Here is a 27,338-nt window from a genome sequence, read left to right on the forward strand (position 1 = left end):
AGTCACCGCTCTCCACTCGCCTCCGCCACCGTTGCCGTCAAGCTGGCAGCTTTTTCGACTTGTAAAGGAGCAAAACTTTTATAAAACATTTTCACTGATTTTAAATATTCTTTTGTATACTGTAGGATTATCGTTTTGCAGCAAACCAGGCAAAATATGACAACCAAGGGTTTATAAATGAAATAAACAGAACAATACTTCATGATTTTTTTTTATATATATACATTTTATTTTTTTTTAACAAAACAAGTGGGTATTAAAAAAAATAACCAAAACCAACCAGGATCATGCACACACCCCATCCACGGGTAAGAGAGTCAGTCAAGTCAGCTTATCCCTTTCAGTTCCACCTATGTAATTTCCTGGGCTTCGTCTCTGCCCTGCTAGAGCAGGTCCTTGATGTAGATATTCCTCCTGACGGCGTTGGAAAACCCTTCGTTAAACCGGAACCAGACGTCGCTCTTCCCCACGGCCTTTCCCATCTGGCTCTCAATCGACTCTTCCTTGGAGACCTGAGGGGCTGCGGGGGGGCAGATCCATCTCAAAAACTTGCTGAAACTCTTCACCTTAAAGTTAGAACCCGCGCCCAGGCTGCACGGGGGCCGGGGAGCTGCCGGGGGGGGCGGTTTGGATGGGGAGAGCTGATGCTCCCACATCCCGGATCCTGCAAACACTGGAGGTTCCCACAGCAGTGCTGTGCTCCGAGCTCGGTGTATTTGCTGGCCCTTTGGACGCTGCCAGAAGCCACCGACCAGCCTGCAGACACCCGCCCTGCCTGCTGCATTGGGGGCAGTGCGCTCGATATCCCTTCCCCACCCCGTGGATGTCCCCCGACGACGTGCGGGGCTTAGGGACAGAGCCCCTCTTTGGGCACCTATGTGGGCTCCAGGCACTGAAAATGTAGGGACTCCCTGGCAGCAGTCGCGGCCACCCCATCCCTCTGTCACCCACCCGGGGCTGAGGCCACCACAGCCACCCCATGCTTATGTCACCCACCTGTGGCCGGGGCCACTTGTAGTCGCCCTGTCCCTTTGCCACCCACCCAGGGCTGGGGCCACTGCAGCCACCCTGTCCCTCCGCCACCTGCCCCCTGCCACAGCCGCTCGCTGCCATCCCGTCCCTCTGCCACCTACCTGGGGCTGTGGCCACCCGCTGTCGCCGAAGCGGCCGCCCGAAGAAGTCGGTCTCAGGCTGCGAAAAGCAAAAAGCAGGAGGTGAGTGGGGCTCTGCCAGCGCCTGCATTTACAGCCCCGGCCCCCTTCAAGCAGTCAGCGCAGGAGGGAGCCGCCGAGCGGGAGCCGGATGCAAATCCTGCAGAAAGGGCCAGCGGCCTCGGGAAGATGCAAACAGCATTCAAAATCGGGTGGGAAAGACAAACTTTAAGGCTTATCGTGCTAAAAAAAGCAGGGTTTTATGGACAGTCAAGGTCTCAAAGCTGAGCCCGTGGAGAGGGGTGGTGGCAGGGGACCTCCTCTTGCTCCTCTTGGCTGCTACTGGGATGCCGGGGGTGGAACCACCCTGGCTCACCCACTGATGTCCCCACAGCCCCCCCAACCTGTGTGTGTGCCTCCCCACCCCACGAGCAGCTCTCCCTCTGACCTCCCAGCTTCCACTAAGCCGAAATTCGGCTATTTGAGCCCAAACATCCACATCTCTTTCCTTCCCCACCCCTGAAGGCTTTGCGGGGTGCGTCCGTAATTGCCACCCAGGTCTAACTCATCCCCATGCTACAAACCCAGCGAGGCATTTACGGGACGCGTGGTGCCGAACTAGCCTATTAAAAGAAACTGTACTAAAAATAAATAAATACCAATGGAGACAGGCAGTCTCCAGCAGCCAAGGTACACGCTGGTAGGAAATTAGGTAGAAATTGCAGGCCCCTCACCTTGTCCTCCACTGCCGCTCTCCGGACGATGTGCTCCAGGCGCTGCTGGTGGTTGGGGGGCACAGCCGGCCCCACGTCCGCTCGCTCCCCAGCCTCACCAAGGCCGTTCCCAGGCTCCTGCGGGGAGAAGAGCCCTGAGTGAGGGTCTGGAGGTTTGAGCAGCCCCCTCTATTTGCTGCCAGGTTTGATTACAATATCCAAACGACCTGGTATGTATTTTTCCGTCCTTTCCTGTCCTGCAGCAGCACATGGGATTAGCCCTGGCAGCACTTCGGGCACATCGTGTTTACAGTCCCTTTTTCCCTGGGACTTCACGGTTGGCACCGTGTAAACAAGAAGCCTTCAGAGATGTTTTTGCAGCATCTCTTTGCCTCATGCATCCCCCGAGAAAGCCCTTCTGCTGCAAGAAGGAGCGCTCTGGGATCAATTATCCCCATGGCACCAGGGCAGCGCCGGCATCAGCTACACCTGAACCATTTCTCAGTCTTTTCTGCCCGTTTCCACCTTCTCCTGCTTTCTGTCAACTGCTCCACAGAGATTTCGTCAGTGGGCAGAGTAACTTTGCTCCTCCTGGGGGCTTTGGGACCTTTGGGAGGATCAAAGTGAAGCAGGGAGGGAACATGCAGGCAAGAGGGCAGGCAAGAGGGCAGGTCAGCTCCCCCATGGACACGCACAAATCGCAGCCAGCACATCTCATCACAACCCTCATTAAAGAGTTGAAGGGTTTAAAGCTTTAACTCACAGCGAGCATTTCTTTCCAGAATTCCTGCAAAAAGATGAGCCCTTCAGGCTCGTCGCCCCAGCGCGGATGTGCTGCCCGAAGGCAGATGCGCAGGCAGCCGGCTGCGGCTCAGGGGGGTTAATCCTGGATTTCCATTTGCAGAGCAAAAGCCACCGGCTGCTTTGGGAACACCAGGTCCCCACACCAGCCCTAAAGACTTTATCCCCATTGACAGAACCACCCCCCCTCTCCCCGAAACCACAGGACACCGCGAGCCCTCCCTACCTCGCCCAGGTTTCGTACCTGCAGCAAAGCCTCCGTCCTCCTCATCTTCTCCAGCTCGATCTCCCTGGCGATGAGCTGCTTGGCCTGGTAGGTCAGCTGCCTGCGAGCCGGCAGGTCCGGGAACCGGCAGACGTCTTCCACGTTCCTGCACCGCCGAGCAGGGGAGAAGAGAAAATACACCCATACTGAAAACAAATCAACACTGAAAATAAAAAAGCGTTACGCAAACTGTAGCCTGATTCAGGCACAGGGAGATCCACCAGATTCCCAACCCCGTCCCCTCCAGCTTCTCGGTATGATCCTGGCCACGGTGCCTCAGTTTCCCCATCGCTGCCCTCTCTGAGTTCTGCGTGGGCAGCACTAGAAGATGCCCAGCAAGCGGCGCCGGCTGTGCGGAGCCAGGTTGCTGCAGGGCATCCCAGCTGAATGGGAACTCAGGAGGGATTATGTGCTGTTTAATCTTGGTTTTAATGCAAGGAGAGGAAACTGCAGGCGGGTCTGTGCCCAACAGATTGCCCTGGAAAAGCCACAGTCACATCACAGCTCGGGCACGAGCAGCACCACGGCCCTTCGCGTGAGCCTCGAGGTGCCTGCGGGAGCCGTTTAATTGAGGTACGGCCATGAACAGTAATTTTGGCTAATCAGAGCAGTTTCATTCTTAACGAGGTTGGTGCACCAGATCTGGAGTCAGGCCTGTTCCAGTCCAGCGAAAGCCCAGGCGCAGCCCCAGCACCGAGGAGCCAGCGGGGCCAGTTCCTCCGCCAGCTGTAAATATGTCACGCTTTACTCACATTCACTATTATTCCCCTTAAAGTAAAGGCAGCAAAGTCCTCTGTCAGATGGCTTTGCAGTCATTTAGAAATTAACGGTCAAACGTATGATTTAAAAAGTTTTAAAGAGAAAGCACAAGTTTTGCTGTCGACAGCAGTTTTGTTTGCCACAGAGATACTGGGATGCAACTGAGAGGTGGCACCGGGACATGACACCCCCGTGGTCCCCGCCATCACTGAGCATGGCCAGGAAACAGGCTCAGAGTTCGCAAAAACAGAGGAGCAAAGCAACTGCTTGCGCCATGTAGTTCCCAATGTCCCATGCTTTCCCCATGGCCACGTTTCAGCGGCACAGCACGGCGTGGGGAGGGCAGGGGAGGATGGCTCCCTACTGCCCCTGCAGCTCCCGCGGGCCTTTCCAAGGGGAAAAAAAAAAAAAAAAAATAATAAAGCGCTTCACTGTAATTAGATACAGCTGCTTGATTTAACAGCGGCTAATTTTTGTAATTAACTTTGCACCAGGAAGACATTAGTGTTGCTCCTAGCTGTGGTCGGGTCTGTATTACTTCACTGAAGCCTCGGGAGCGTTTACGGCTCTGTATATACTTAGAGCACAGCGAGACTCAAGTCTAGCAACGGCCGGCTCTTAATATACAAATTAACCGCGGCTACAGTGACCTCCTGTGTGCAACGTGCCCGGCTGGACCTGCTCTCCCCTGCTGCCACAAGGCTCCAGCAGCTTCGCTCCCTCCTCTCTTGGCTCTGGTAACAGCTAAAGGCAGCTGCTTCCTTTCCTTTAATCCCATTAAAGCAAAGCCACCCCTGCTTTGGGCTCCTGGGCTCCTTCTTTAAAAAAAAAAAAAAAAAACAGAAGGTAAAAAAGCAGATAATCCCTGCAGAGCCACCATTGGAGAAAGTGGTCTCCCTGAAGCCATCTTGGCACCGGGCAGCTTGCACCAACCCAGCCGCCACCATCAGAGAGTCATAGCATCACAGAATGGTTCGGGTTGGAAGGGACCTTAAAGATCATCTAGTTCCAACCCCCCTGCCCTGGGCAGGGACACCTCCCGCTAGACCAGGTTGCTCCAAGCCCCGTCCAGCCTGGTCTTGAGAGGGTTGCAGCCTCTGGCTGCAAGAAACCTACTCAACGCCACGATGCCTTCAGGCTCAAACTCCTTCCTGAGCTCTCTGCTGTTATTTCGGACCCCTACACCTTCTCCCCACCCTCGGGACTTACGGGTCAAGCTTGTAGACGTACTGGCCCTCGGGCAGGCGTTCCTGGTGGTAGGTGAGGTTGTAGGCCAGCATGGTGCTGATGAGGTCTGCCAGCTGCTGCTTCTCCTTCAGGCTGTAGAGCTGGGTGTTCACCTGGGGAGGAGAGCGGAGCCCAGCAAGGGGAGGGCATCACTAATCCACAATAAATTCTAAACATAAAAATAACCTGAAGCACAGGGTTTGTCTCTATATGAGAAAGGACAGTTAACACCCCTGAGGTTCAGACCAAGTTTAGTTTCCTGGTAGGAACACATGAACTTCACAGAGCACAGTCCCCTCCAATGGCCCGAAGGGTAAATGCACCCAACATAACCCATGTGCAGGTGAACCAGCCGCTGAAAGGGGACTGCAACAGCCCCCCAAGCCCCTGCTCAGGCCAAGCCCACCCCCTGGTGCAGTGGTCCAGGAGGTGCAGGACACCCCCGCACACACCCAAAAGTCAGCTACCTCAGAGCCTTGTCCCCAGCTTCCCTCCGGCTTTTGCATCAGCTGCAACGTCAAACCCACTCCGAATTTGGGACAGAGGTCCAGGATAGCTCAGCCTGGGCGATGCAGCACAGGGGACGTGTGCCATCCCTCACAGGGGGTTTGCAGAGGGGACACGTCACCCAGGCAGGATAGAGGGCTGGTGGGCACTCACCGGTCGGAGTTTCGGGGCAATGATGTCCAGCAGCAGACAGAGCACCTCCAAGATGAGAGACTGCTGCCCGGCGCGGCTGCGGGCGCTGGGCGTTATCCCCGACACCATGGACACAACGACATTCTGCATGTGGTTCAGCTTGGCCAGGGCCTGAGTGGAGAGGGCAGGGACGGCTCAGCCATGGCGGCAACCGCAGACGTCCCCACGGGTGACAGAGCTGGAGCCACGCTGCTGTGGTGCCCTCCCCAGGTACTTGCCTCGTGCTGGCTGCTGGGATAAGCGAGCCGGGGGATGCTGGTGGCCGCGAAGAGCAAGTGGAAAGCCACGGGCAGGAAGGGCAGGTACCGCATCAGCTGGAAGCTCTGCCCATGCAGGACAGCCCGGCTCAGCAGGTCAGAGAAGCCCAGCCACTCCAGGGCCAAGCACACCGAGCTGAAACTGGAGTCCCGCAGCTTCATGTTCAGGAAATTTTCGTACAGACCCTGGAATTGGATGCAGGATTAGAGACGGCTCGAGGCCGGGGAGATGGTCCCGTCAGAGCACACGACTGGGATTCTGAGCATCCCACTGAGCCCAGCTCCAGCACAACACCCCAACGCTCCATCCAAAACGAGCACAATCCTACTGCAGGGACGGATTTCCCAAGACACCCCCCTTCAGCCACGACCCCCCAGATCAGAAGCCCCCCTTCCTCCAGAGAGCACGGCAGAGGAAGGAGCCCGGCTCTACCCCCACCGAGCTGCTCTACCTGGGCAAGCTTCTCCTGTTCCCCCGAGGAGACGGCAAGGTGCAGGATGTGGTGGAAGCGGTGGGAGGACGCGTTGAAGCCAGCTGTCCCCCTGAGGTGTGACAGGTCCTCATCGCCCGCCAGGAGCTGGGCTGGCAAAGCGGGGTCCATTCCTATCCTGTGCCTGGGGGGAACGCAAAGGGAAGAGCTCAGGGTGCCCTGGCGCTGAACAGACCACCAAGGAGTACTTGGACCCTTGCAAACTGGACTGAAGGCAATACTGATGCCAACTTATTGGGCACTAAAGAGAGCGGCCAAAGAGCATCTGGACACACAAATCTGCTGATGAAGCCAGGTCTGCTGCAGGGCAGACCAGCTCTCCAGGACCTTTCAGGTTTTTCCACTGCAGGTCACAGAATCATAGGATTGTTTTGGTTGGAAGAGACCTCTAAGATCATCAAGTCTGACCGTTAACCTAACGCTGCCAACTCGACACTAAACCATGTCCCTCAGCACTACAGCTACATGTCATTTAAATACCTCCAGGGATGGCAACTCAACTGCTTCCCTGGGCAGCCTGTTCCAATGCTTGACAACCCTCTCGGTGAAATTTTTTTTCCTAATACCCAATCTAAACATCCGCTGGTGCAACTTGAGGCCATTGTCCTATCGCTTGTTACTTGGGAGAAGAGACCAACCCCCACCTCTCTACAACCCTCTTCCAGGCAGTTGTAGAGAGCGAGAAGGTCTCCCCTCAGCCTCCTTTTCTCCAGGCTGAACAACTCCAGCTCCCTCAGCCGCTCCTCGTAAGACTTGTTATCCAGACCTCTCACCAGTTTTGCTGCCCTTCTCTGAAAACACGGTCTTGCAGGCAGGGCAGGGGGTGCCACAAGCGGGTCCCAAGCAGGCAGAACCTAACAAATCCCCCCCTTTTACCTTTGGACCTTTGGGAGCTGGAAAATCTCTTGCCAGATGGAGAAAAGCCCCTTGTTTTGGTCCTTCAAGCCAATCTTCATCGTCTGCACCATCTGCACGCTCAGCTCCTTCTGGCCTCGGCCATGCAAGAACTGCAACACAAGCGAGGGGCTGGGGGGGACGGGCACCGCGGGGAGGGAGGGGATGCCCGCGACAGCCAGCTGGAAAGCCAGAGACAGAGGCACCTCGCTCTCCCTTGTGTTGTCCATTAAAAATGACACAGGGAACAGGCTGGACATTTTAGGGATCTGCCTGGGACAGTTTTTTTCCCTCCATCCCCATCCGAGCCCAGCTCAAGTCAAGAGGCGCAGCAAGCCCCTGTCCCCCAGAGACCCCCGCAGTGACACCAGTACCTGCAGGGTGTTTATGCAGGAGCGGATGTCGTTCTCCGTCTTCTCGCACAGCGCCAGCAGCGCGCCCGTGTCCGCCCGCATGCCCTGCCGCAGGGCGATCTGCAGGAGAGGGGGGTCAGCAGGGAGGGCCCGTCGGCTGGCGGGGGGGGGAAGAGAGGAGCCCTCGGCCCCGCCGCACCTCGCAGAGCCGCTGGGCGAGCCGGGACGGCGCCGTCTGAGGGAAGTTCAGCAGGAACGATTGCTGCCGCAGCGGCCGGAGGGCAGGGACGTACCTGGCAAAGGGAAGCACAGGGGTCTCTGAGCGACCCTAGCAGAGGAAGAAATCCAGCCATTAATGCTCCGCTCAAAGAGAGACGGGTTATTCAGCAGCCACCTGTACACCACTGCAGGCCTGGGCACGCACAAACGCAAATGTACTCTCACACCTAGCCACAATCACCCCAGCAGGTACAAAACCGGGGGGGGGTTCAGGAAAGCTGAGCATGTTGCAGTTTTACTTTTCATAATTCACTTCTAAGCCATGGGTCTGATGGCAAATCTTTGACTGGAGGTGACAGCAGTCGCCTCCTCGCTTGGGACAGGGGTCTCGGCTCTCCATCCCTTCCCGGACACGCAGGCGATACTAACTGGTCGTTGCAGATGCAGATGATGGGCCTGAGCAGCAGTCCGCCCTCACGCCGCCTCCTCCGGCCCAAGCCGGCCACTGCCTCGCCCTCCGCATCCTTACGGTGGATGATGTTTAGCAGCACGTTGATAGATGCCTTGGGGAAAAAAAAAATAATAAAAATCAAGCACTGAAGGGATAAATTCTTGCTGTTCAGAGGCAAGAAACCGCTCCTGAAATGGATGCGCTGCCAAGAGGGCAATAATTAAGCAGTTAATGCAAAAGGTGGCCAGATCCAGGCTGGGCTTACTGCGGGCGCGCCGTCTATCTCATCGATGATCAGGCAGTTGGGCTTCTCGTTGGCACCCAGCACGGACTTCATCTGAGTGGCAGCTTCGATGCGGGTTTTGAAAACCTCGGGGCTGCGGTCATCACTGCAAGACGAGTCGGTGCCAGGCTGCTGTGGCACAGCATCTCCTCTGGCACGCCACCACCTCCACACGCCACCACCTCTGGCTGCTTCTGGGGCAGGGCAGGGCTGGGCAGCCGGCGCAGACTCACCTGGCGTTCATCTCGACGGCATTGTACCCCGCGTGCCTGGCGATCACGTGGGCCAGCGTGGTCTTTCCCAAGCCGGGTGGGCCACAGAGCAGGGCTACCTGCGGCAGAGAGGTAACGTCAGCCCGGCAGGCAGCGAGGCAGGGCTTCCTCCAGCACCGACTAAGGCCGCCACGCAAGGGGACAAGGCTCTGCGTCCTGCCAAGCGGTCTTGGGAGCTGCTGCACTGGTTTGTAGGCACATGGGAAGAAGGGAAAGTCACTGGAGAAAGGAATAGAAACTCTCAGAAGTGACAAAGTCATCCTGGCAGCATCTCTCATGCATACGTTTAAGCTTGCAGGGCAACAGATAGAAAAGGCTGAACAAAATCCCTCCCAGAATTACACTCCTGAGAAGCAATGCTGTTAGGTTTTGTTTCTCCTTTTTTATATCTTCTCACTGGACAGGTTGAAGCTGGTTAGTTGGCCTTGTTATGTTATCTCTGCTCTCTTTACCATTTGAGCATCATCGCTCTTTGCTGGATGCAGAAATTCTTGCTCAACGGCATGTCACGTCTGCCCCTAACAAAAAAAGTCAAGACCAACCTCTGCTAAAAAGGGTGCGACTTTCCTCAACCAGCCCGTTTAATTTGGCTGCAGAAGGTCTGTTCCTCTCCCCTTATTATCACATTACCCAAGGCAAAACAGAAGGAGACATGATAAAACCCCACATTCTCTAAAGAGAATCAAGGAATCCAATTTTTCCTGGATCTGTACTGGAAGAGCCTGCTCCTCACTGTGGTGGTGGGATGAGGGGGATTGGAGAGAAGACCCACCACAGTGGCCTCCTGTCCTGCTCACCTTGTATTTGGGTCTCTTGTGCTGGTCCAGCTCAGCCTCCAGAATCTCCTCTGTGAGCTGCATCTTCGTTTTCCACTTATTCTGCTGTTCCTTGGGCTGGTTGAATGGAGGATGAGCCTCGGCGCTGGGCTTGGCCTTCTTCACAACCTTCTCCTTCCCAAACACCACAGTGTCCCAGAGCTTGAGCCACTTCAGAAGGCAGCGGTTTGTGTACTGCATGTGGGGCAAGAAAGCAAGGAAACCCCATCAAACCTTGGAAGGATCCGGCCAAGGAGAGAGGTAGCCCTCTCCTTCATGGCTTAAAAACCACCGTGGCAGCAGAGGAAGGAACCGAGCCCGGGGAGGCAACGCAGAGCGCTGTCTGCCCAGACAGACCTCGAGCGTTCAGCACATCAGCCCCCGCCATGGAAGAGGCTGCCCAGGTTTCCACCTGGCATCTCCCCGCGACAGCATGGGAATGCTGCTTCCCTTCCTAACTCAGCCACCATCCATCCCGCAGCACAACCGAGGACAAGTCACATTGGCCCCATCCCTGCTGTCCCTCATCTGTCTCGGCTCAACGCAGCGCTTCTCAGCCTCTTCCATAATTTCCAATTCCCTACAAAACTTCCAATATTCCAAAATAGGCTACAATTCCTGGCTAAAGTTCACCTGATAGTTTTTGTCTTATTTTGGTCATCTTTCACAGTCTTTCTTGTTGGAAGGTCCACAGCCTACAGCTGAGAAACCCCCACCCTGAGCCCTCAGCAGCAGGACTGCCCCTGGGCAGGGCTGGCACGGACACAGCCCACCAGCCGGTGCTTCTGAAAGCCCCATAATCAAAGACAGCACCATAAAACCTTGATCCCACAGCATTAAGGAAGAGTTATGGAAGCGGCAAATCCACCTGAACCCCAAGCCCCCACTTATCCTAGCACCTCACATCATCACTGAGCAGCTCCATGTAGCGCCGGGGAGTGAACTTGTCCACCCAGAGGCAATGCGACGCAGAATCCTCCTCGTCTGCCGGCTCCGCTTCCCCGCTGGGCTCCGGGCTCTCGGTGCCGGTGTCGCTCTCGAGGCAACTGCAAGAAAGAACTAACTTGCCCTAAACCACCCAGGGATTCAGGGCAGGGCTGGGAATTACATCCGGACTTGCCAAGCTGGGGATGCTGAGGGCATAAGAGGCTCCTCTGCTCACAAGTCCCAAAACCCGGACCCCACCAAAGCATCCTGGGAGCCGCATCCGACAACGCGGCAGGGATAGGACGGGATTTCAACTCATCTCACCTGTTTATTATCTCCGTCAGCTGCTGTGACGCCTCCAGAACACGTCTCCGACGCTTGAGCACAAAGAGGGCAAGAGGGGGGTCAGAGACACCCCACTAACCCAGAGCTGGGGGGGAACAGGGATTCGGGAGCCAACGTTGTGGCTATCCAGGGGTGACAGGGGAAGACATGAAGGTCGGTACAAGACGTGATACCTCTTCATCTACTTGTTCCTTCAGGTAGGAGAAAGGCATCCCCAGCAAGTGGAGTGGCCTGCGTGCATTCCAGCCCAGGGAATCTGGGAGCTGTGAGGAGCAGAGGACACACACCAAGTTTGTACCGATGCTCAGCACAAACATTTCATGCTTCTTCAAAGATTCTCTCCTGAACTAGATGGAAGTCAACAGAGAAGCAAGAAGACTTCAGATCCCTCCTTACCTCCACCCCTGTCCTGGAGGGATCATCCCTCACGACCATGAAGACCCTGGTGCCCTCGGTGGATGTCACATTGATGTAGTCCTCCAGGATGGGTGGCCGCTTGAGGACCCGCTTCTTCTCAGAGGGCGGCGTGGTCTGCAGAGGCACCATGCCGCTCATCTCCAGGTGGTCCAAGCTGGAGAACACCAGGTTCCTTTAGCAGGGGCGAGGGAAAGAGCCCCTGAAACCCAACCTTCAGTGGGGTTCAAGGGCTCTCTCCCTCACCCCTGCTAGAAGTGGGGTTCAAGACGGCCAACCTGGCAGTCTGCGGAGCAGAAGGTGCCTCTGGGCCAGCATCCCAGAGGCCATCAGGAGCCAACTCATCATCTGCACCAAAGTTGAGCTTCTTAACAGCTTCCAGGCGCTGTCGCTTCGGCTTCGGGGCTGCGTGAGACACCATGGCAGGAGGATGAAGGGGAGAACCATCGCTGATCAGCACCTGGCTGCTCCTCCAGCAGCACCCCGCACCGCCCGGGGTGGAAGAGGGGTCAGCAGCACCCGGGGACCCACCGGGGCTGCAGACTCGGCCTGGGCCAAACCTACTGTGGGCTGCGGGCGGTGACGGGGACGTGAGTGGGACAGAGCCCCGGTCCCTCTTCCTGGGGTTGGTGTCCCCGGCGGGGTCCCCGGCGGGGTCGGGCTCCTCCGGCGGCTGCCTGCTCCTCCGGAACTGGGAGATTTTGGGGCCAGCGGGTGAGAATGGGTCATCTGCAAGAGGCGTTGCACGACGGCGCCGGTCACCGGAGGGGACCCACGGGTGGGACGCTGCCCAGCGCAAAGCCCGGTCCCGCCCCCTCACTCCACCGCCGCCCCCCGCTCCCGGACACGGCGCCCCAGCAGCTCCCACCTCCCAGCTCGGCCAGCACCTCCAGCTCGGCCGCGAACCGCTCGTAGAAGCCATCCTCGGGATCCTCCTCGGGGTCCGCCATGACCCGCACCGCTCCCGCCCGCGCCGCGCTTCCGGCCGCCGCGCCGCCGCTGATTGGACGCGGGACGCCGGACGGCGGCGGCGACGGCGCTGATTGGCCGCGACGCGCAGCTGGACGCGGCGGCGGCGGCGCTGATTGGACGCGACGCGCGGCGCGGGCCCGGTGCCGCCGGTTGGTACGTTGTAGCCATTCGCCCGCCCCGCCCGGCCCGGCCCGGCCCGGCCCGGGGACGGCGCTGCAGGTCGGCCCAGGACCGGGGAAGACGGGACGGGGGTCGGGGTTGGGTCGGTGCCGTCCCCTCCTCCGTACGTGTCCCCTCCGCCGTGCGTGTCTCCTACGGGGCGCCACGGCGTGCGGTCCCGGCCGGAGCCACCGCGATCGCGACCCGGCCCTGGTTGGCAGCGGGAAGGGCGGCGGGACCGGGGCTGGGGGGCAAGTGGGAGCAGGGGAGGCCGAGCCCCGCCGGCGGGCTGGATCGGCTCATCACCGTGCGGCTGCCGGGCCTCCACGCGTGACATCGGGACGGGGATGGGGCCTCCACGGGTGACACCGGGACAACGGGCGGGCTTCAGGACCTGTACGGTGTGACACTGGCACGGCTGTGACTGTAGCGCACCGGTACTGCTGCGGGACTGCACAGTGTGACACCGGTATCGGTGTGGCCCAGGGACCCGTGCGGTGACACTGGTCCGACTCCAGTGCAGGTGGGGGTACCCCAGCCCCGGGCCCCGCTCCCTGCCCGCTCTCGCTGGGTCCCTTCGCTCCCCGGGGTGCTGCGCCCGTCCCTGGGGGTGCCCAGGCTGCAGCTGGGGACTCTTCCCACCCCGCTCACCCCGATCCCCCCTCACGCTCCCCGCAGAGCGCTGGCCATGGAGCCGGGCACCATCGACAACCTGTCCATCCTGTACCAGAGCTCCGACTTCATCGTGGTCAACAAGCACTGGGACATCCGCATCGACAGCAGGATGTGGTACGAGACGCTCACCCTGCAGAGCCAGCTCAAGCACCGCTTCCCCGAGCTGGCCGACCCCGACACCTACTACGGCTTCAGGTGAGCGGCCGGGGACCGAACCGAGCTCTGCCCTGCCTCCGAGCTGGCCTCGGCCAGGGGTGCTCCTCCATCTCCCATCTCCTCCCCAGGTTCTGCCACCAGCTTGACTTCTCCACCAGCGGGGCCCTGTGCGTCGCACTCAACAAAGCAGCGGCGGGAAGCGCCTACAAGTGTTTTAAAGACCGGCTGGTGACCAAAGCTTATCTCGCCCTGGTAAGCCCACCCCACCAGGTCCTGCTCCTGGACGTATCTTCAGGTTTTGCTAAATTGCAGCTTGGCCTCTGCTTCTTGCTGTCCCGGTGGTGGTGAGGAGCGAGTGCCAGGGCTCGGTTTGCAAACCGGTTTTGTGCCCTGCAGGTCAGGGGCCACGTCAGCCAGAGCCGAATGACGATCCGCTATGCCATAGGGAAGAACACCACTGAGGGCATGACCCACATGATGTGCATTGACGGGACGGAGGGTGAGCAGCTCCTGTGCCCTGCCTGTGCTGCCCGGACCAGCCGGGCCATGCTGGGGGGAGCTGACCCCCCTCCGGATCTCATTGCAGGCTGTGAAAATCCCAAACCTTGCCAGTCGGAGCTGATCGTGCTCGAACATGGGTCCTACAGCGGAGACCCCGTAACGAAAGTGCTGCTGCAGCCGCTGACAGGTGGGAGCTCGGGGGCACACAGGCAGGGGGGCCGCGGAGGCTGGACAGACAGAGGAGCAGAGGTGCCGCAGCGGGACCTGCACTTGTGCAGCCCTGGGCCTTGGTTGCAGCATGGTGATGTAGTGAAAAACAAAGCCTAGGAGCAGAGCTGAGAGCCACACTCAGCTCACGGAGGACTCAGGTTCTCAGACTGGGGGGACAAATGCCCTTTGGTGCATTGTCACGTCGCACCACTGTGCTTTCAAGGGATAAGCCGTGTCCCTGATTCCTCCGCTCCCGCTCTCCCCCTAGGACGGACTCATCAGCTCCGGGTTCACTGCAGCGCCATCGGCCACCCCATCGTGGGGGACTTCACCTACAGCCACAAGAAAGACAGCAGTCCCTACAGGATGATGCTCCACGCCTACTACCTGCGCATCCCCACCAGCAAGGAGCTCATCGAGGTCTGTGCGCCCGACCCCTTTGTCACCGCAATGGACAGCAACTGGGTGCCCCACCACGTCACTCACCGGCTGGATGAGACCATCCAAGAGCTGAAGGACAAGATGATGCAGAAGGGGGAAGAGGAGGAGAGCCAGGAAGCTGTGCTCGGTGGCGGAGGAGAGGAGACACAGCACGAAGCCAAGAGCCCGGAGACGGAGGAGCAGCGAGCCCGGTGTGAGCAGTGGTTGGCCGAATGGGCTTTGGAGTGAGCACAAAGCACGTCTCTGCATTTCCAGCCCAATGCTCCATTTTCGTCCCAGTGGGTCCCCGCCGGAGCCCAGCGCTGACTCCACATCTGCACTTTCTGTATGCCGTGGCTTCCCTCACTTCTGGGGCTAGGATTAGACAGATTTTAGCACCGATTAGGGAGTAGGATGGGTTTATTTTTTAACGTACACATCATCCATCTGGCCACTGGATGCCCCTTTCCTAATTCTGGGCCTCAGCATCAGAGTCAGTGTGTCACGTACCAGCCTAGAGCGACCCCAAAGCTTTACGTCCCTGTCCCAGGGCTCAGGCACAGCCGGGGCGGCACCAGTGCTGCCTTTGCCATGAGCACGATGGACGTATCTGCAAACCCGCAGTGCTAGAATGCTAAAACACAGCCCAGCAAAGGGAGAAAACACGCCGGGTGTAGCTGCTGTGGGAGGTGGGAGATGAGGAGGCTGAAGTGCAGCCTGGGGGGCACTGACAGCCCCCCTAGTCCCGGGGTGGCCCCGGCTGTTTTGCCCATGGAGCTGGGCTGTGCGATGGGCGCAGGAAAGGTCCCTGCCTGCTGTGGAGGACGTGCTGCCTGCCCGTCCCTGCCCTTGCGCTTTCTTCCCCACCTCAGCTCACGTGTGGTTGTGTTTAAAGGTTTGTTGAAGGCGACTGAGTTGATACGAATGGATTTTAAACTTTTTTAAAAATTTCTATAAGAAGAATCCAGTCTTTTAGCGGTTCTGAAATACGGGTGGTCTCGGAAACGCGTGTATTTTTAGTACTTCTGTGGTCAGAATAGCCATCAGGTCAAAGCTTTTTAAATAGATCTTATTATTCCTTCTACTAGCATTGCCTTTTCTTAGCGCCCACTTTTATCCTGGATGTGGACGTAACCCCTGCTGAGACAGGTCAGAAGACACAAGCCCCTTTCTGCTTGTGGAGGACAAGGAGGAACCAGTTTTTGTCCCGTCGCGTGGCTCCTCGCTGGCAGGTTTCAGCGAGGGTGTCTGCACCGGAGGGTGCCACGGGCAGGTCCTTCGGGTGGGCAGTTTGGGAGATCTCTGGATCAGCGAGAGCAGCCGAGGAGATGGCTGAAGCTGAAAGAAAGGCTGAGGACTGGTGCGAAGAGTGGGAAGGGGCTCGTCTCCCGCGCTGGCACTCAGCTTTGCAAGATGCCGAGAGGAGTTTCTCTGGAAATGCCCTTGCTTTGCCAGCTGGCGACGTGATGCCTCGCTCTCTCCTTCCCACCCGGCTTGTCCTCTGCAGCCTGTAGATAACACTTAGAAAATGAAGAGAGCGGGGCAGTGGCGTGGGCTGGGGAGGGACAGAGGTGGCTGGAGCCCCTCGCATACAGACACCGATCCCTGGGGTCTTCCGCACCGAGCTGCCACATCAGCCCATGCCCAGAGCTATCGCTATCGTCACCCCACAAGCTCTGCCCCATTTAAAATGCACCTGACAGTGGTTTAAGTAACTCATGTTCCTACTGTGAGGGGAACTAGAATGGCACAGCCCTCTCCTGCTGGGTGAACGCACCGCGCGGGTCACCGCAACCGCGAGGGGTACTGCATCACCCGTCCCTTGCGTCCCTGGGGGCTGGTGGGTCCAAGCTCACTGTGCTGCGGCGCGTGGCTGGGGACAAGGTGGCTGTCACCTTGCTTTCGTGGCTTGGCACAAAGTCCTGCCATCCACTGCAGGGTGGGGACGTGCTCAAGGCTCTGCAGGCACCAACCCTTGGCACTAAGCAGGGACCGCAGGCTCATGAGCTGGTGGCAGAGAGCTCAGGGGGGTTTGGATGAGCAGAAGATCCGTCTCCTTCCTCCCAGGCCCTGTCCCTGCTTGTCCCACATCCCAGGAGTGGCCGGGGAGGGGAGAGGCAGCCACAGGCGGGTCCTGAAGCTGTAAATTAATGCCATGAACTTGTTTGCCAAAGAATGAACGTGGGTGACGTGCACAGGAGATCCTGAAAAGTTATGGGTGAGACTTGCAGCATCAGAGACGGGGCGCAGCCTTCCCTTCCCACGGCCCCCGCTGCGGGAACAGTCCCTGCTGCGTGATGGGGACACGTGTCCTGCAGCCGCACGTCCGGGACGAGGCCACGGGGCCGGCGGTCACTGGGGGTGGTACGTGGGGACATGCCAGTGCTAACGCACAAGGGGATGGTGAGGAACCATCACAGCTGGGGGGCTGGTGCCCAGCACTCACCCACTGTCTGCATCGAGGAGCCCCTGCACCTCCCATCTGCCTGCGTGTATTGCGCTTTTACCCGACCCTGCAGCAACCAGAGATAAATATGCATTTTCCTTACCCGGCAGAGAGGTGTTTTCCAGGCACCCTTCCCTGGCTCCTCGCCCGCGCTGTGTCCGGTCCTGCTCCCTCCTCTCTGCCATCGCTGCCGCGGGGCCATTTGCTGCGTCGTGTGTGAATCCACTCCTGCGTTCGGACTGGGGGGGTGTGATGGTGGGGTGGGGGTGTGTGTCTCGTGACGTGCTGTACGGCTTGCAATAACCCTTACTTCTTGTTGCACATGACCGTAGTAAACCATTACCTGTACACGCTGCAGTTCACCCTCTGGTCTCTCAATCCGCGCCGCTCGGGATGGCACATTCTGCATCGTGGCCGGTGCGGTGCCGGTGCCGGGGGTTTCCAGGAATGAGCCCGGACCGGCACAGCGGGACCAGCCCCAGGGCTCTGACCCGGCCAACCTGTTGTGTGAACACCGGTGCTCATCCTCGCCCTGCTGAAACCCCCCCAGCCGAAACCTCTGGGATTATCTACCCGAAAGCCCTCCTGGATTTAGTAACTCTTGACACAGATGACCAAGGGTGCCGGGGGTGGCTGGGGCACATGCCACTGCCCCGGCCCTTCCCCTGCCCGGCCCTGTCCGCCGCTCGCTCTGGCCAACGCCAGCGGCTGGGATCATCCCGAACCAAATAGCAGAGGCGGAAGAAAAACTCCTAATTTCGAAACACTGCAGCTCTCCCTGGCAGGGAAACGGGGGAGCAGCCCCGGGGCTGCCGGTGTTTAGGGGGTGCAGAGGGAAAGCTGCGGCCGTGCATGAGTTCTGTATAATTTGTACATCAACGGTCATACCTTGGGTTGGAGCAGCTGGAAAAGTGAGTGAAAACCCCAAGGAATCATTTGCAGCCTTCAGGCTGCGAGATTTTTAAGGTTATAAGCCCGACAAGGAAGGAGAAGCAGCTGGCAAGGAGGAGGGGGATGCGGCCGGAGCTTCCCTGCCTGCGGCGGTGCCCACCATCCTCCCACCGAGGGTGAAGGGGCCTCAGCTGATGGCTCCCGGCACATTCGCGTTTGGAGTGGATTCTCCTGTGCCTGTTCCTCCTGGGGTTGTTCCAGGGCCAGGTTTAAGCTCTGCGGAGACATGGTGACCCACAAAGGGGCCCCCATGTGCCCCTGCCCTCCCGCTCCAGCCACCTCTGGCCAGCAAGCCCGGGGCAGGGGCTGTGTCCCACCGGCAGCCTCATAGCAAACAAGTTTCTGTAATTTTACCGCTCCAACAAGAGCTATTTTTACAGCAAATCCTTCCAAAATAGAAACCAGAAACACCCGCGGGCGGTTGACCAAGCCTTGGTGCTGCAGGACTGGTTGCTCGGTGGGAGTCGGGGACAGGGACATTGGCTGGGGACACCGGGGATGGCAAACCCTGCTCAGTGCTGTGCCCACGGGTCCAGGGACCCTTTACAAAGGCTGATGTCCCCAAACCTGGCTGAGCGGGTGGTGTGGCCGGGACTGCCGCCTCAGCAGAGCGTTGCAGACTCTCTCACCCTTCCCTTTTCCTGGGATAAATGCACAGATAACACGTTTGCTGCCGGCAGCATCGGGCTCCTCCAGGTTTTCATCACACACAGCATCAGGGTCCTCTGGGTTTTCATCACACAGCCCCCAAAAGGCTTTGCTTCCTTCCTTTTTGGTCTCCTCCTTCCTGGCACCTGCTGGACGGCGTTTCAGAGCAGGATCAGAAATTCCAGGGAGAAAGCTGTAAAAAGGGGAACAGGATTGTCCATGGCACAGGCAAAAAGGACGGGTGTGAGGGCAGCACCTCCCGAGGGGTGCTGAGCCCATCACCGAGGACTCGTCTATTCTGCACGCCAGTTGCCCTACAAAATGTACCCCTGAATAGCTTGAAGGGTTTTTTTATGAACTGGGAGGACGTTTGCCTCCATCAGGAGCACGGAAACCACCAAACCAGAGGATTTAACTCATTTGCCCCAAAGTTCAAAGTGACCCTTTACAAAGAAAGAGAAAAAAAAACAAAAAAAACCACCAAAACAAAACCAAAAAACCAACCAAAACCGGGAGAGAGAGAGAGAGAGAGCGAGAGAGCAGCTTTACAAAACACTGTTGAGAAATTGGCCCGTCACACCCCGTTTTTCAGAGCGCCATCCCCACCCCGCAGCAGATAAGTGCCGAGCCCTCCCCGGCGCTGCCCAGCCCCGGACATCGCGGGTGGGTGAGCACCTTCCCCGCCTGAGCAGCACCGAATCCTCCTCCAGCCCAGCCAAATTCCCCTCCCCGGACGGAGAACGACTTGGCGAGGCCGACGGTGGGATTTAGGGAACGCAATGAGATTTAGCGGAAAAAAAATTACTCGCCTCCGGTTCAAAGGGCAATAAGCTAACTGCTCTGGGCAGCGCTGAGCAGCCCACGGACGGCAGTTCTAGAGCTGGGATTTATTCTCTATCGGGAGTTTCTAGCTGGGGGGTGTGGGGTCGGGTACAGGGGGAGGGCAGCGCCTGATGGAGCTCCTCCGCTGGGTTGCACTGGGTTTCTCCCAGTCTGTGCTGGTGTGGTTCTGTGCGGAGCTGGGGGATGGAGGGGGACCCTGACCCTGCAGGGTCCAGATGGGACCAGGGGTGTCAGAGGGGACAGAATGTTGTGGAGTTTCTTTTAATGTTTCTTTTTAATTCTTTTAATGGAGAATGAAATTCTGTTTTCTGTTATACAGGATTCAAAATCTCTCCCTTGGTGGCGGGGGGTGGGGGGTTTGTGCGGGCACTCACAGAGCTTGGGTGGGCACACTGACCTGCTGCGCTCCCGCGGCTCCAGCCCCAGCATCCCACGAGGGAATCGGCTGCAGGACCATTCCCCGCCCAGCTGGCACCATCCCGCGGTGGGGGACACGGCTCCCCGTCTGCGCTCTCTGACCTGCACTGAGGACGAAGCCCCGGCACAGGCAGCATGGTGTGGGCAGCCCCAGCAGCCATCGCTCTCTGCCTCCGTGAGTTATACATCTCATCCCTGCAAAGCTGACCGTGTCCTGGGACCCCCTGCCATCCCCGGGCTCTGGGGATGCTCCAGCCCGCGGCGCTTTTCATTCCCAACCCACGTGGCTTTGGTGCTCCCTGTGCTCTGCCTCCTGCTCCCGTCAGCACCCGCAGGCGGTGGGAGTTTTTCCCAGCCGCAGGGGGTTAGAAATCTGCACAAACCTATTCCATGGGGCAGATTTCTCACTTTTTGCCTTCCAAACCCACCCCGAGGCGCCCCGGGTTGCTTGGGCTGGCACAGGCTGCAGGGTGATACGGGGGCTGCTTTCTGCATAGCGTTGGCCAGCATTTGCTAACTATTATTAAATTGACAAGGAAAAGACCCTTCCTAGATTTTACCCTAGAGCTGCTTTATAACAGCCCCCGACCGCCTGCACATACGGTCGTGGATGTTTTATAACATGGATATTTTATAACCCCCTCCCGCTTTATTGCAGGTTTCCCCGCAGACCTCGTGAAAGCAGCAGCGGTGAGTCAGCGCCGGCAGCTCCAGTGGCTCCGGATACGCCAGGGCTTTGCCGAAACATCGCAGCCGGTGACCGGGAGCGTCAGAGCTGCCGCGGTTCCCCCGGTCCTCGGCTTCAGGGAGGCAAACCATCGCCTCCCTGCTGGCCCCCTGTGCAGCCCATGGCCCTGTCCCGTCCCATCCCTCGTTCACCCTCCGCCTCCATGCCCAGCTCCCAGACCGAAGGTTGGGACCCTAGACTTGATGGGCACCCAGCTAGGGGGAAGCAGGGACACACCTGTGGCTGAAGGGTCCCCACTCCTGAGAGCAGCTGTGGTGGCTTTTGCCCAGGGCAGCCCCGGGGCTGCTGCCGTTCTCAGCGGCCTGTGGGCAGCAGCCGCCGGTCTGGGCATGTCAGGCCCCATTCCCCGCTTGGTCCCTGTATTTAAAAGCCCTTTGTCCCTCATTGACTCTGAGTGTCCCCCCTCTCCCCCTCCCCAGGTCACCCTGGTCCTCGGAGCCGTCCTGTCTGCCACCGAGCAACACACCGAGTAAGTACCGGCCCCAGATGGGGTCTCTGACAAGCTGGGGGCGTCTCAGGGGATGCAGGCAGTGGGGTGGGTGGATATAGCGTTTCTCCCCACATCCGTGTCACAGCTGCTGTGACAGGTCACTTGGGCTGGGGAGGATTTAGAGCCTTGCGCAGCCGGTTCTGGCGCCGGTGCCCAGGCTGGGGTTTCAGCTGCAGCGGCTTTTGTTATAGCACAAACACACCAAGAATTCCCTTTCCTTTATGGATGATGTGAGTCAACGGGAGCCTCGCCCAAGCCGAAATCCAGGCTCTGCTGGTTTCTCCCTCACCCAAAGCCCAGGGTATGGTGGGCACCTCTTGCCACCACCCCGGCCGTGGGGATGGGCACCCTCATGGCTGCAGGGCATCCCCTTCGGCACCAGGGCCGGGGGACGCTTTCACGACACCCCATGTTATTCCCACTTACCCCACGGTCAGGGCAAAGAGGGATTTCCCAAGGGAACAAGCGGATTCTTCCTCCACGGGGTGTTAGGGAGCTAACGTGGACACTGAAAGGCAACCGTGCCTCTCCATCGCAGCCTCTCCGCCTCGGTCCTGCAAGGTTTCCAGTGCATCCCAGCCAGCGACCTGCCTGCTGCCGACATCCTCGCCTTTGCCCAGGGTCTGCAAAACGAAGGAGCGGAGCTCAGCGGCGCCCAGGTGGGCAATTGTGGGGGCCGCAGAGCCCGAGGGGGCACGGGGAGCTGGGGGGTGCCAGGGAAAAGGGGCTCTCACCGCCTCGGCGTTGCCAAGTAAAGCCTCTCTCTGCCCAGCTCTCCTGCCTGGCCAGGCTGCTCGCTGCCAAGAACCTGACAGCCGAATTCGGCACGTACCCACCAGACCTGCTGCTCTTCTTCGAGTGAGTACGGAGGGCAGCGCACAGCTGTGGTTTTGGTGCCGAATCGCAGCACCCAGCCCGCGCCAGCGCGGCCCTGGCACACCCCGGGGCGCGCAGGACTCTGTGTGAGAGAAGAGTATTACGAAATCTGCATTGCGATGCCCGCATCTGTGGGCACCTTCAGACCCACACGGGGCACATCCAGCCCTGCCAGACCCCCTGGTCCTCTCCTTGCCAAGGCTGGGGCCACGCTGGCCATGGCACGGGGTTGGGTAGCCCCCACCCTGTGCCTGAGATATCCTCCCCTGGGAAAGAGGAGACCTCCCCCAACCTTCCCCCAATGCACAGCTCATTGCTCAGAAGGGGGTGACCATTTAAAACGACTTTCCCCGTGCTCCCCACCCAAAAAACATTAAAGCTCTCCTGCCTGGACACGAGGAGCCCTTTGCCCTGTTCCTCCCGGCCACGCTGACTCTTGCTCCCCGCAGCTTGTCCAAGGTGCGTGGTGGGACCTGCCGAGAGTTTTACGCCCGGGCTTCCCGCGGGAACCTGGACCTGCTGCCCGGGGGCTCATCCCGGCGGACGGGGCTGCTGCGCGGGGCACTGGCCTGTCTGGTGAGTGGGGAGCGAGCCAGGGGTGGCCAGGGTCCCCCCGCGCCCCTCGGCCGGTGTTTGTACGAGGTCGTCTCTCCCAGGGGGTGAGGAGCAGCCGCCTGAGCCCCGAGCAGCTCGACAGCCTCGGGGCACTGGTGTGCGACATGGAGCCTGAGACCATCATGGCCTCGGACCCCAGCATCCTGGAGAACCTGAAGCTCTGCCCAGCACTGACGGGGGCCCAGCAGGACGCCCTCAACGCCGTGCTCCTCGGGGGGGGCACAGTGTATGGGTAAGGAGCCTCCGTCTGCTCTTACGGGGCAGGCAATGAGCAGGAGGGGTGGCGTACCCATGAGGATGCTGAGCTGGTCCTTCTCCCGACGGCTGCAGGGATCCTTCGAGCTGGGATTTACAGACCCTGCAAAATATGGGGCCGCTCCTGCTGGCTTTGAACCAGACCACGCTGAGCTTGGTGGCCGAGGTAAGTCCCCTCCCCTCCAGACCTCGGGACGAGTTGCCCATCAGCCAGGCCAGCCCTGAGGCTGCGGGACCCAGCACCCTCTGCCCCCTCGGCAGGCAGCGCGGGAGGCTTTCAGCAGGAGCATCGCGGCCACGTACAGCAGCCAGGGACGTTCCCAGCGGGAGAAGTCCCTGACCCTCCTCAGGGCCTTCAGAGCAGCGTCGGCTTCGTCTCACCCCAGGCTGAAGCGGAGCGCGGACCGTGAGCGTATCCCATCACTGCGGCCAGTCCGGACCAGTTCAGAGCTCGTGGGGGGGGAAAAAAGACCCCAGGCTGGTGAGCACCTGTGTGCTCCCAGGGAGGGGGACAGGACCAGGCAGGAAGCTGTAGGATTCCCTTTAACTGGGGAGATGGGGGAAAATGTCCTTACAGCACGCTGGGGTGTTTGCTCTTACCTGGGAGCAGGAATATGAGAGCAACAGCTGGGAAGGAGCTGGAGCAGGGGGAGAAAACTCCTGGAGCTGGGTGGGAGCGGCGCCAGGGGAGGATGCTGCAAGTCTGGAGGACGCTCGTGCAGGCGACGTGGGAAAGGGTTCTTTTTTTATTTGCCTTCAAGAGGACAAAGCACACGTGGTCTACAGAAACATCACCAGGTTCTTCAGGAATAACTTTAAGGGATGAAAGCGAATAAGGCACCTTCATGGGCTGGGGACCCAGGGGATGGGAGGACGATTCTCAGTCCTGCCCTGCAGGACGGCTTGAGCTGCATTATGGCGATTCCCTGTTCATTCATCGGGGCTCTTCTGAGAGGCTCTGGGGCCCTGTGGCAGGACCAGGGCCAGGCAGGAGGGAGAAGATGCCAATCTGCCCAATGTGCCCAATGTGCCCTCCTTGCCCACAGGCTGCCTGCCCACCCCCATCACGGCCAGCATCATCTCCAGCTCCTCCTTCATCATCGACTACAGCACCAGCGAGCAGCTTGACCTCTGCCTGAGCAATGAGGTTTTAGAAGCAAACCTGGAGCCTCTGCTGGAACAGCCGCTCCCCACGGAGTACCTCATGGTCATGAAAAACAAGCTGAAGCAGGTGATGAGTGACAGAGGGTGGGAGCCCCTGCACAGCCCCCCATTAGCGTGGGCACGCTCCGGGATGGGCGAGACTCGCTGCGGGAACGGGCATCGCCAGACGCAGGGATGAAGGCGCCTGAGCGGGTCCTTTGCGCCTGTTTCTGCCTTCTTTTCCCTTCCCTGACCCTCTTTTCTGCCCTACTGGCCTGGCCCTATAGATTTACGGGTCGGAGATCCCGGAGAAGCAGCTGAAGCTGTTTGGGCGGCTGGCTCGCCAGTACACGGCGGAGGAGATCAGCCAGTGGCCACCGTTGTCCAACGACACGTTCTCAGCCCTGCTCAGCCCCTCGGATGGCAAGTGGGAGGCTCCCCAGGTAAACCCCCCGGCAGCAGCACGCGCGTTTCTACCGGGAGCACCTTCCTTCCCTGCCTGCGTGCAACCACATCAACTGTGTTTCCCAGGTCCAGCAGCTGCTCAGCAGGTACCAGGCCACAGGGGGCACCTTGACCGGACCCTTGCTCTCGAAAATGGGTGGGAGAAACCTGTGTAACCTGCAGGAGGAGCAGATCAAGCAAATACCTCCAGAAGCAATCAGGTTAGACACTTTTTAGGGGTGCTTTTCAGTCCTGCGAAGCCCTTGGGACCAGGGGGGAAGCGGATGGTGGGATAGCAGACTCCCACCTCCGTTTTGGCCCTGCCGCTTGCAGGCAGCACAGTGGGATGGCCACGTCCTGCTCCCTGCTCCTGCCTGAGCCACCGGCACTGTGGGCAGGGACAGACCACTCCTCTCCCCACACCAACAGCAGGGCTTGAGCTGTGCTTTGGAATGGTGCCCCTGGCTCTAACCGGTGACCCTCCCTCTCCCCAGGACTGCTGGACAATTAAACATTTCTTCTTGTTCTCAAACCAAGAAGGACCAGCTCTACAGAAAAGCCCAGGAGGCCTTTGCTGGCCAGGCTGGCACCACCAGGGCGTATTATTGCCAGATTCGGTCGTACCTGGGTAGGTGTTTCAGCCTTCACCCTCCTTCCCATGGTGACAGAGGTTGGATACCTCTTCCTCGGCCAGGGGGGTTTGTCCACACTAGAGACACATCCAGCAGTCTCCAGAACCCCCCCAAAAGCATTGGAAGTGTTTGCACGTGTCTAGGTGCCCCGTATGATTTCTTTAAGGTGGAGCTCCAGCAAAGGACCTGAAAGACTTGGCTAAAGCTGGCATTACCATAGACATGGACATAGACACCTTCCTTGCCCTAAATCCCGATGAAATGCAGGTACGTCCCCCACCACGCCGCTCCTCTTTTCCCCGCTGAAGGGCAGGGCTAGTTGAGGGCTGGGGTTTGAGGCCACAGCCCCATCGGATCACCAAGTCTCTATTTTTTTTTACCTTTTGAAATTGTCTTTCGGAAGTTATTACTTACTGTACAGTCCTGCTAGAAAAGCGCCTTGCGGTGCTGCCAGCTGCGAGGATGGACAAAGACGTTGTTGCACGTGTATTGCAGGAACTCAGCGTCACAGACGTGAAAAATTTGCTCGGGGAAAACCTCCCTTACCTGAAGGAAGCTGAAAACGAGACCTCGGTGATGCGCTGGGTGAAGAGCCAGTCCCAGCAGGAACTGGACTGTATCCTGGGAATCGGCCTGCAAGGAGGGATGCAGGAGCCCAGCCCCGCGGGGACCACCGCCCCTCCTCACCCCACCACCTCGGCCAGTGTCACCCCCACCGTCCCTGCGACCACCGCCTTCCCCACTGCCCCCACCCCTATCGCCACTAGCAGCCTCCCCACCGCTAATTTAAGTACCAGCCCCCACAAGGCCCCCACCCCAAGTACTATCAGCCCAACCCCCCCTCACAGCACTCCCCCACGCACTTACACCACTGCCCCCAGTTCTGCTGGGAGTCCCCCTGCCACCTCCACCGCCGGACCTCCTACGACCACGGGCTCCATCGTCCCATGCTCCACCCACCAGTCTGCCACCTCGAGTAAGGCCACCCCCCCCACTGTCACCCTCCTCACCACCATCCTTGCCACTGTCAACCCCAACGCCACCTCTCCCAGCTCCATCCCACCTCCGGCTGCCACACACGGGGCCACCACAACCACCACCAGCACTGTTAGTAACCCAGCCGTTACCACCCACAACGCCAGCACCCCACTGGTGTCCGTGAACCCCCCAGCACCTGGAGGTACTATCAGCCCTGCTCCTGCCACCCGTAACACCACCACGCCGACCACCCACAATGCTCCCAGCACCCTTGTCCCTACCTCCACCTCTGCACCCGCCGCCACCGCAGCCACAGAAATGAACCTCCCTCCCCACAAGCCCACCCCCACTCCCAACTCCACTGTCTCCACCCAAAAGAGTGTCCCCTCCTCAACGGCCAAGACTACAACATTAGCTTGCAAGACCAGTGCTCCTCCAGCATTTCCTGGCCCCTTTTCCACCACCAGCAGCAGTGAGACCACTAAAAACCCACCCACAGGCGTGCCAGAGCCACCGAGACCAACACCCGGCGGATACATCAACCTGCACCCTGAAGCTGGTAAGATGTGAATGTTCAGAGTCGGGAAAAGCTTAGGACCCGATGGCAAGGCAGAGGCTTGACGAGTAGTAGCTGATCCACCTTTTTCCTGGCCAGATTCAATCCGGTGTGCTGCTGTCCACAAGAAACCCCCAAGTAGTTACTGGCTAGACAGGCAGCGATGTGGCTCTCCAGGGTGTCAAAGCCCCTGGATCTGGAGCCCACCATTTTCAGGTCCCACGTGCTCTGCAAGTCCGGTGAGGTGCACCTTCAGACATCTCGGCATGCCCAGCACCCCTCAACTGCTCTGCAGGGAGCTGGAGTGACTCCATTAATGCCAGGGCACTGCACTGTTTTTCCACAAGGCAAGGATCTGGCCTTCTGTATTTTAGCCAACACAGTGTTTCTGAATAGGCATCGCTGTAAAAGCCCTAAAATCTGAAGTCGTTTAACCCGGCAGAGCTACATCTGTAGCTTTAATGACTCGACAGATTTCCTCCTGATTTACGCTGGTGAAAGTTAGAAAACACCCAGTCCCGCTGACTATTTGCAGCCAGGTGACATTTGTGCCTGGGGTGCAGGTCAGTGCCCGAGGTGCAGGTACGGGCAACGTCACAAAAAATAGAAAAATGTCATCCTGACACGTGCAGTCCTCTGGGGTACCTGAATGCCAAAGCAGCTCTACCGCCCTCACAGCTCACGCGTGCTGTTTGTCTGGATAATCCAATTCTTTCTCATCTGTCTTCTCCCCCTAGGATCAGGATCCAGACTCTCCTCCTGCCTAGTGCCCATCCTGACAACAGCCTCACTGCTGCGAGGGCTGCTCTGACACCGCCACCTCCAGCGCCAAACCTAGCGGATTCCTCCTTTAATTTGCACCATCCT

General features: G+C 58.9%; 3 protein-coding genes across 8 annotated transcripts; 2 read left to right on the forward strand and 1 right to left on the reverse strand.

Annotated features, from left to right (window-relative positions):
• Window positions 1-238: 238 nt before the first annotated feature.
• CHTF18 (chromosome transmission fidelity factor 18) lies at window positions 239-12,307 on the reverse strand. Its single transcript, XM_054213169.1, has 22 exons — window positions 12,205-12,307; window positions 11,901-12,065; window positions 11,615-11,741; window positions 11,319-11,493; window positions 11,096-11,185; window positions 10,902-10,954; window positions 10,555-10,696; window positions 9,633-9,845; window positions 8,797-8,894; window positions 8,546-8,669; window positions 8,259-8,392; window positions 7,810-7,903; window positions 7,632-7,730; window positions 7,240-7,370; window positions 6,325-6,487; window positions 5,834-6,058; window positions 5,577-5,726; window positions 4,899-5,029; window positions 2,892-3,036; window positions 1,886-2,002; window positions 1,134-1,191; window positions 239-520 (listed from the first exon to the last, which is right to left on the reverse strand). Exons 1-22 carry the CDS (start codon window positions 12,284-12,286, stop codon window positions 384-386), a joined length of 2,853 nt encoding a protein of 950 aa, XP_054069144.1. The 5' UTR covers window positions 12,287-12,307; the 3' UTR covers window positions 239-383.
• Window positions 12,308-12,415: 108 nt separating this feature from the next.
• RPUSD1 (RNA pseudouridine synthase domain containing 1) lies at window positions 12,416-17,114 on the forward strand. 6 transcript variants are annotated; one of them, XM_054213164.1, is made up of 6 exons: window positions 12,416-12,461; window positions 13,146-13,337; window positions 13,427-13,550; window positions 13,695-13,797; window positions 13,885-13,986; window positions 14,278-17,114. In XM_054213164.1, exons 2-6 carry the CDS (start codon window positions 13,156-13,158, stop codon window positions 14,676-14,678), a joined length of 912 nt encoding a protein of 303 aa, XP_054069139.1. In that variant the 5' UTR covers window positions 12,416-12,461; window positions 13,146-13,155; the 3' UTR covers window positions 14,679-17,114. The 6 variants fall into 6 exon arrangements, with proteins under 6 accessions (XP_054069139.1, XP_054069138.1, XP_054069141.1 ...); XM_054213163.1 differs by lacking the exon at window positions 12,416-12,461 and adding an exon at window positions 12,463-12,527; XM_054213166.1 differs by lacking the exon at window positions 12,416-12,461 and adding an exon at window positions 12,484-12,527 and having other exon boundaries at window positions 13,198-13,337.
• Window positions 16,727-27,282, forward strand: LOC128913697 (mesothelin-like protein). The gene is made up of 13 exons (XM_054211745.1): window positions 16,727-16,793; window positions 20,393-20,502; window positions 20,902-20,951; window positions 22,546-22,695; window positions 22,794-22,888; window positions 22,984-23,124; window positions 23,720-23,949; window positions 24,149-24,304; window positions 24,393-24,526; window positions 24,800-24,933; window positions 25,104-25,204; window positions 25,433-26,474; window positions 27,209-27,282. Exons 1-13 carry the CDS (start codon window positions 16,727-16,729, stop codon window positions 27,280-27,282), a joined length of 2,484 nt encoding a protein of 827 aa, XP_054067720.1.
• The last annotated feature ends 56 nt before the right edge of the window (window positions 27,283-27,338 follow it).

The sequence above is a fragment of the Rissa tridactyla genome, chromosome 8 (genome assembly GCF_028500815.1).
Source record: "Rissa tridactyla isolate bRisTri1 chromosome 8, bRisTri1.patW.cur.20221130, whole genome shotgun sequence".
Lineage (NCBI taxonomy): Eukaryota > Metazoa > Chordata > Aves > Charadriiformes > Laridae > Rissa > Rissa tridactyla.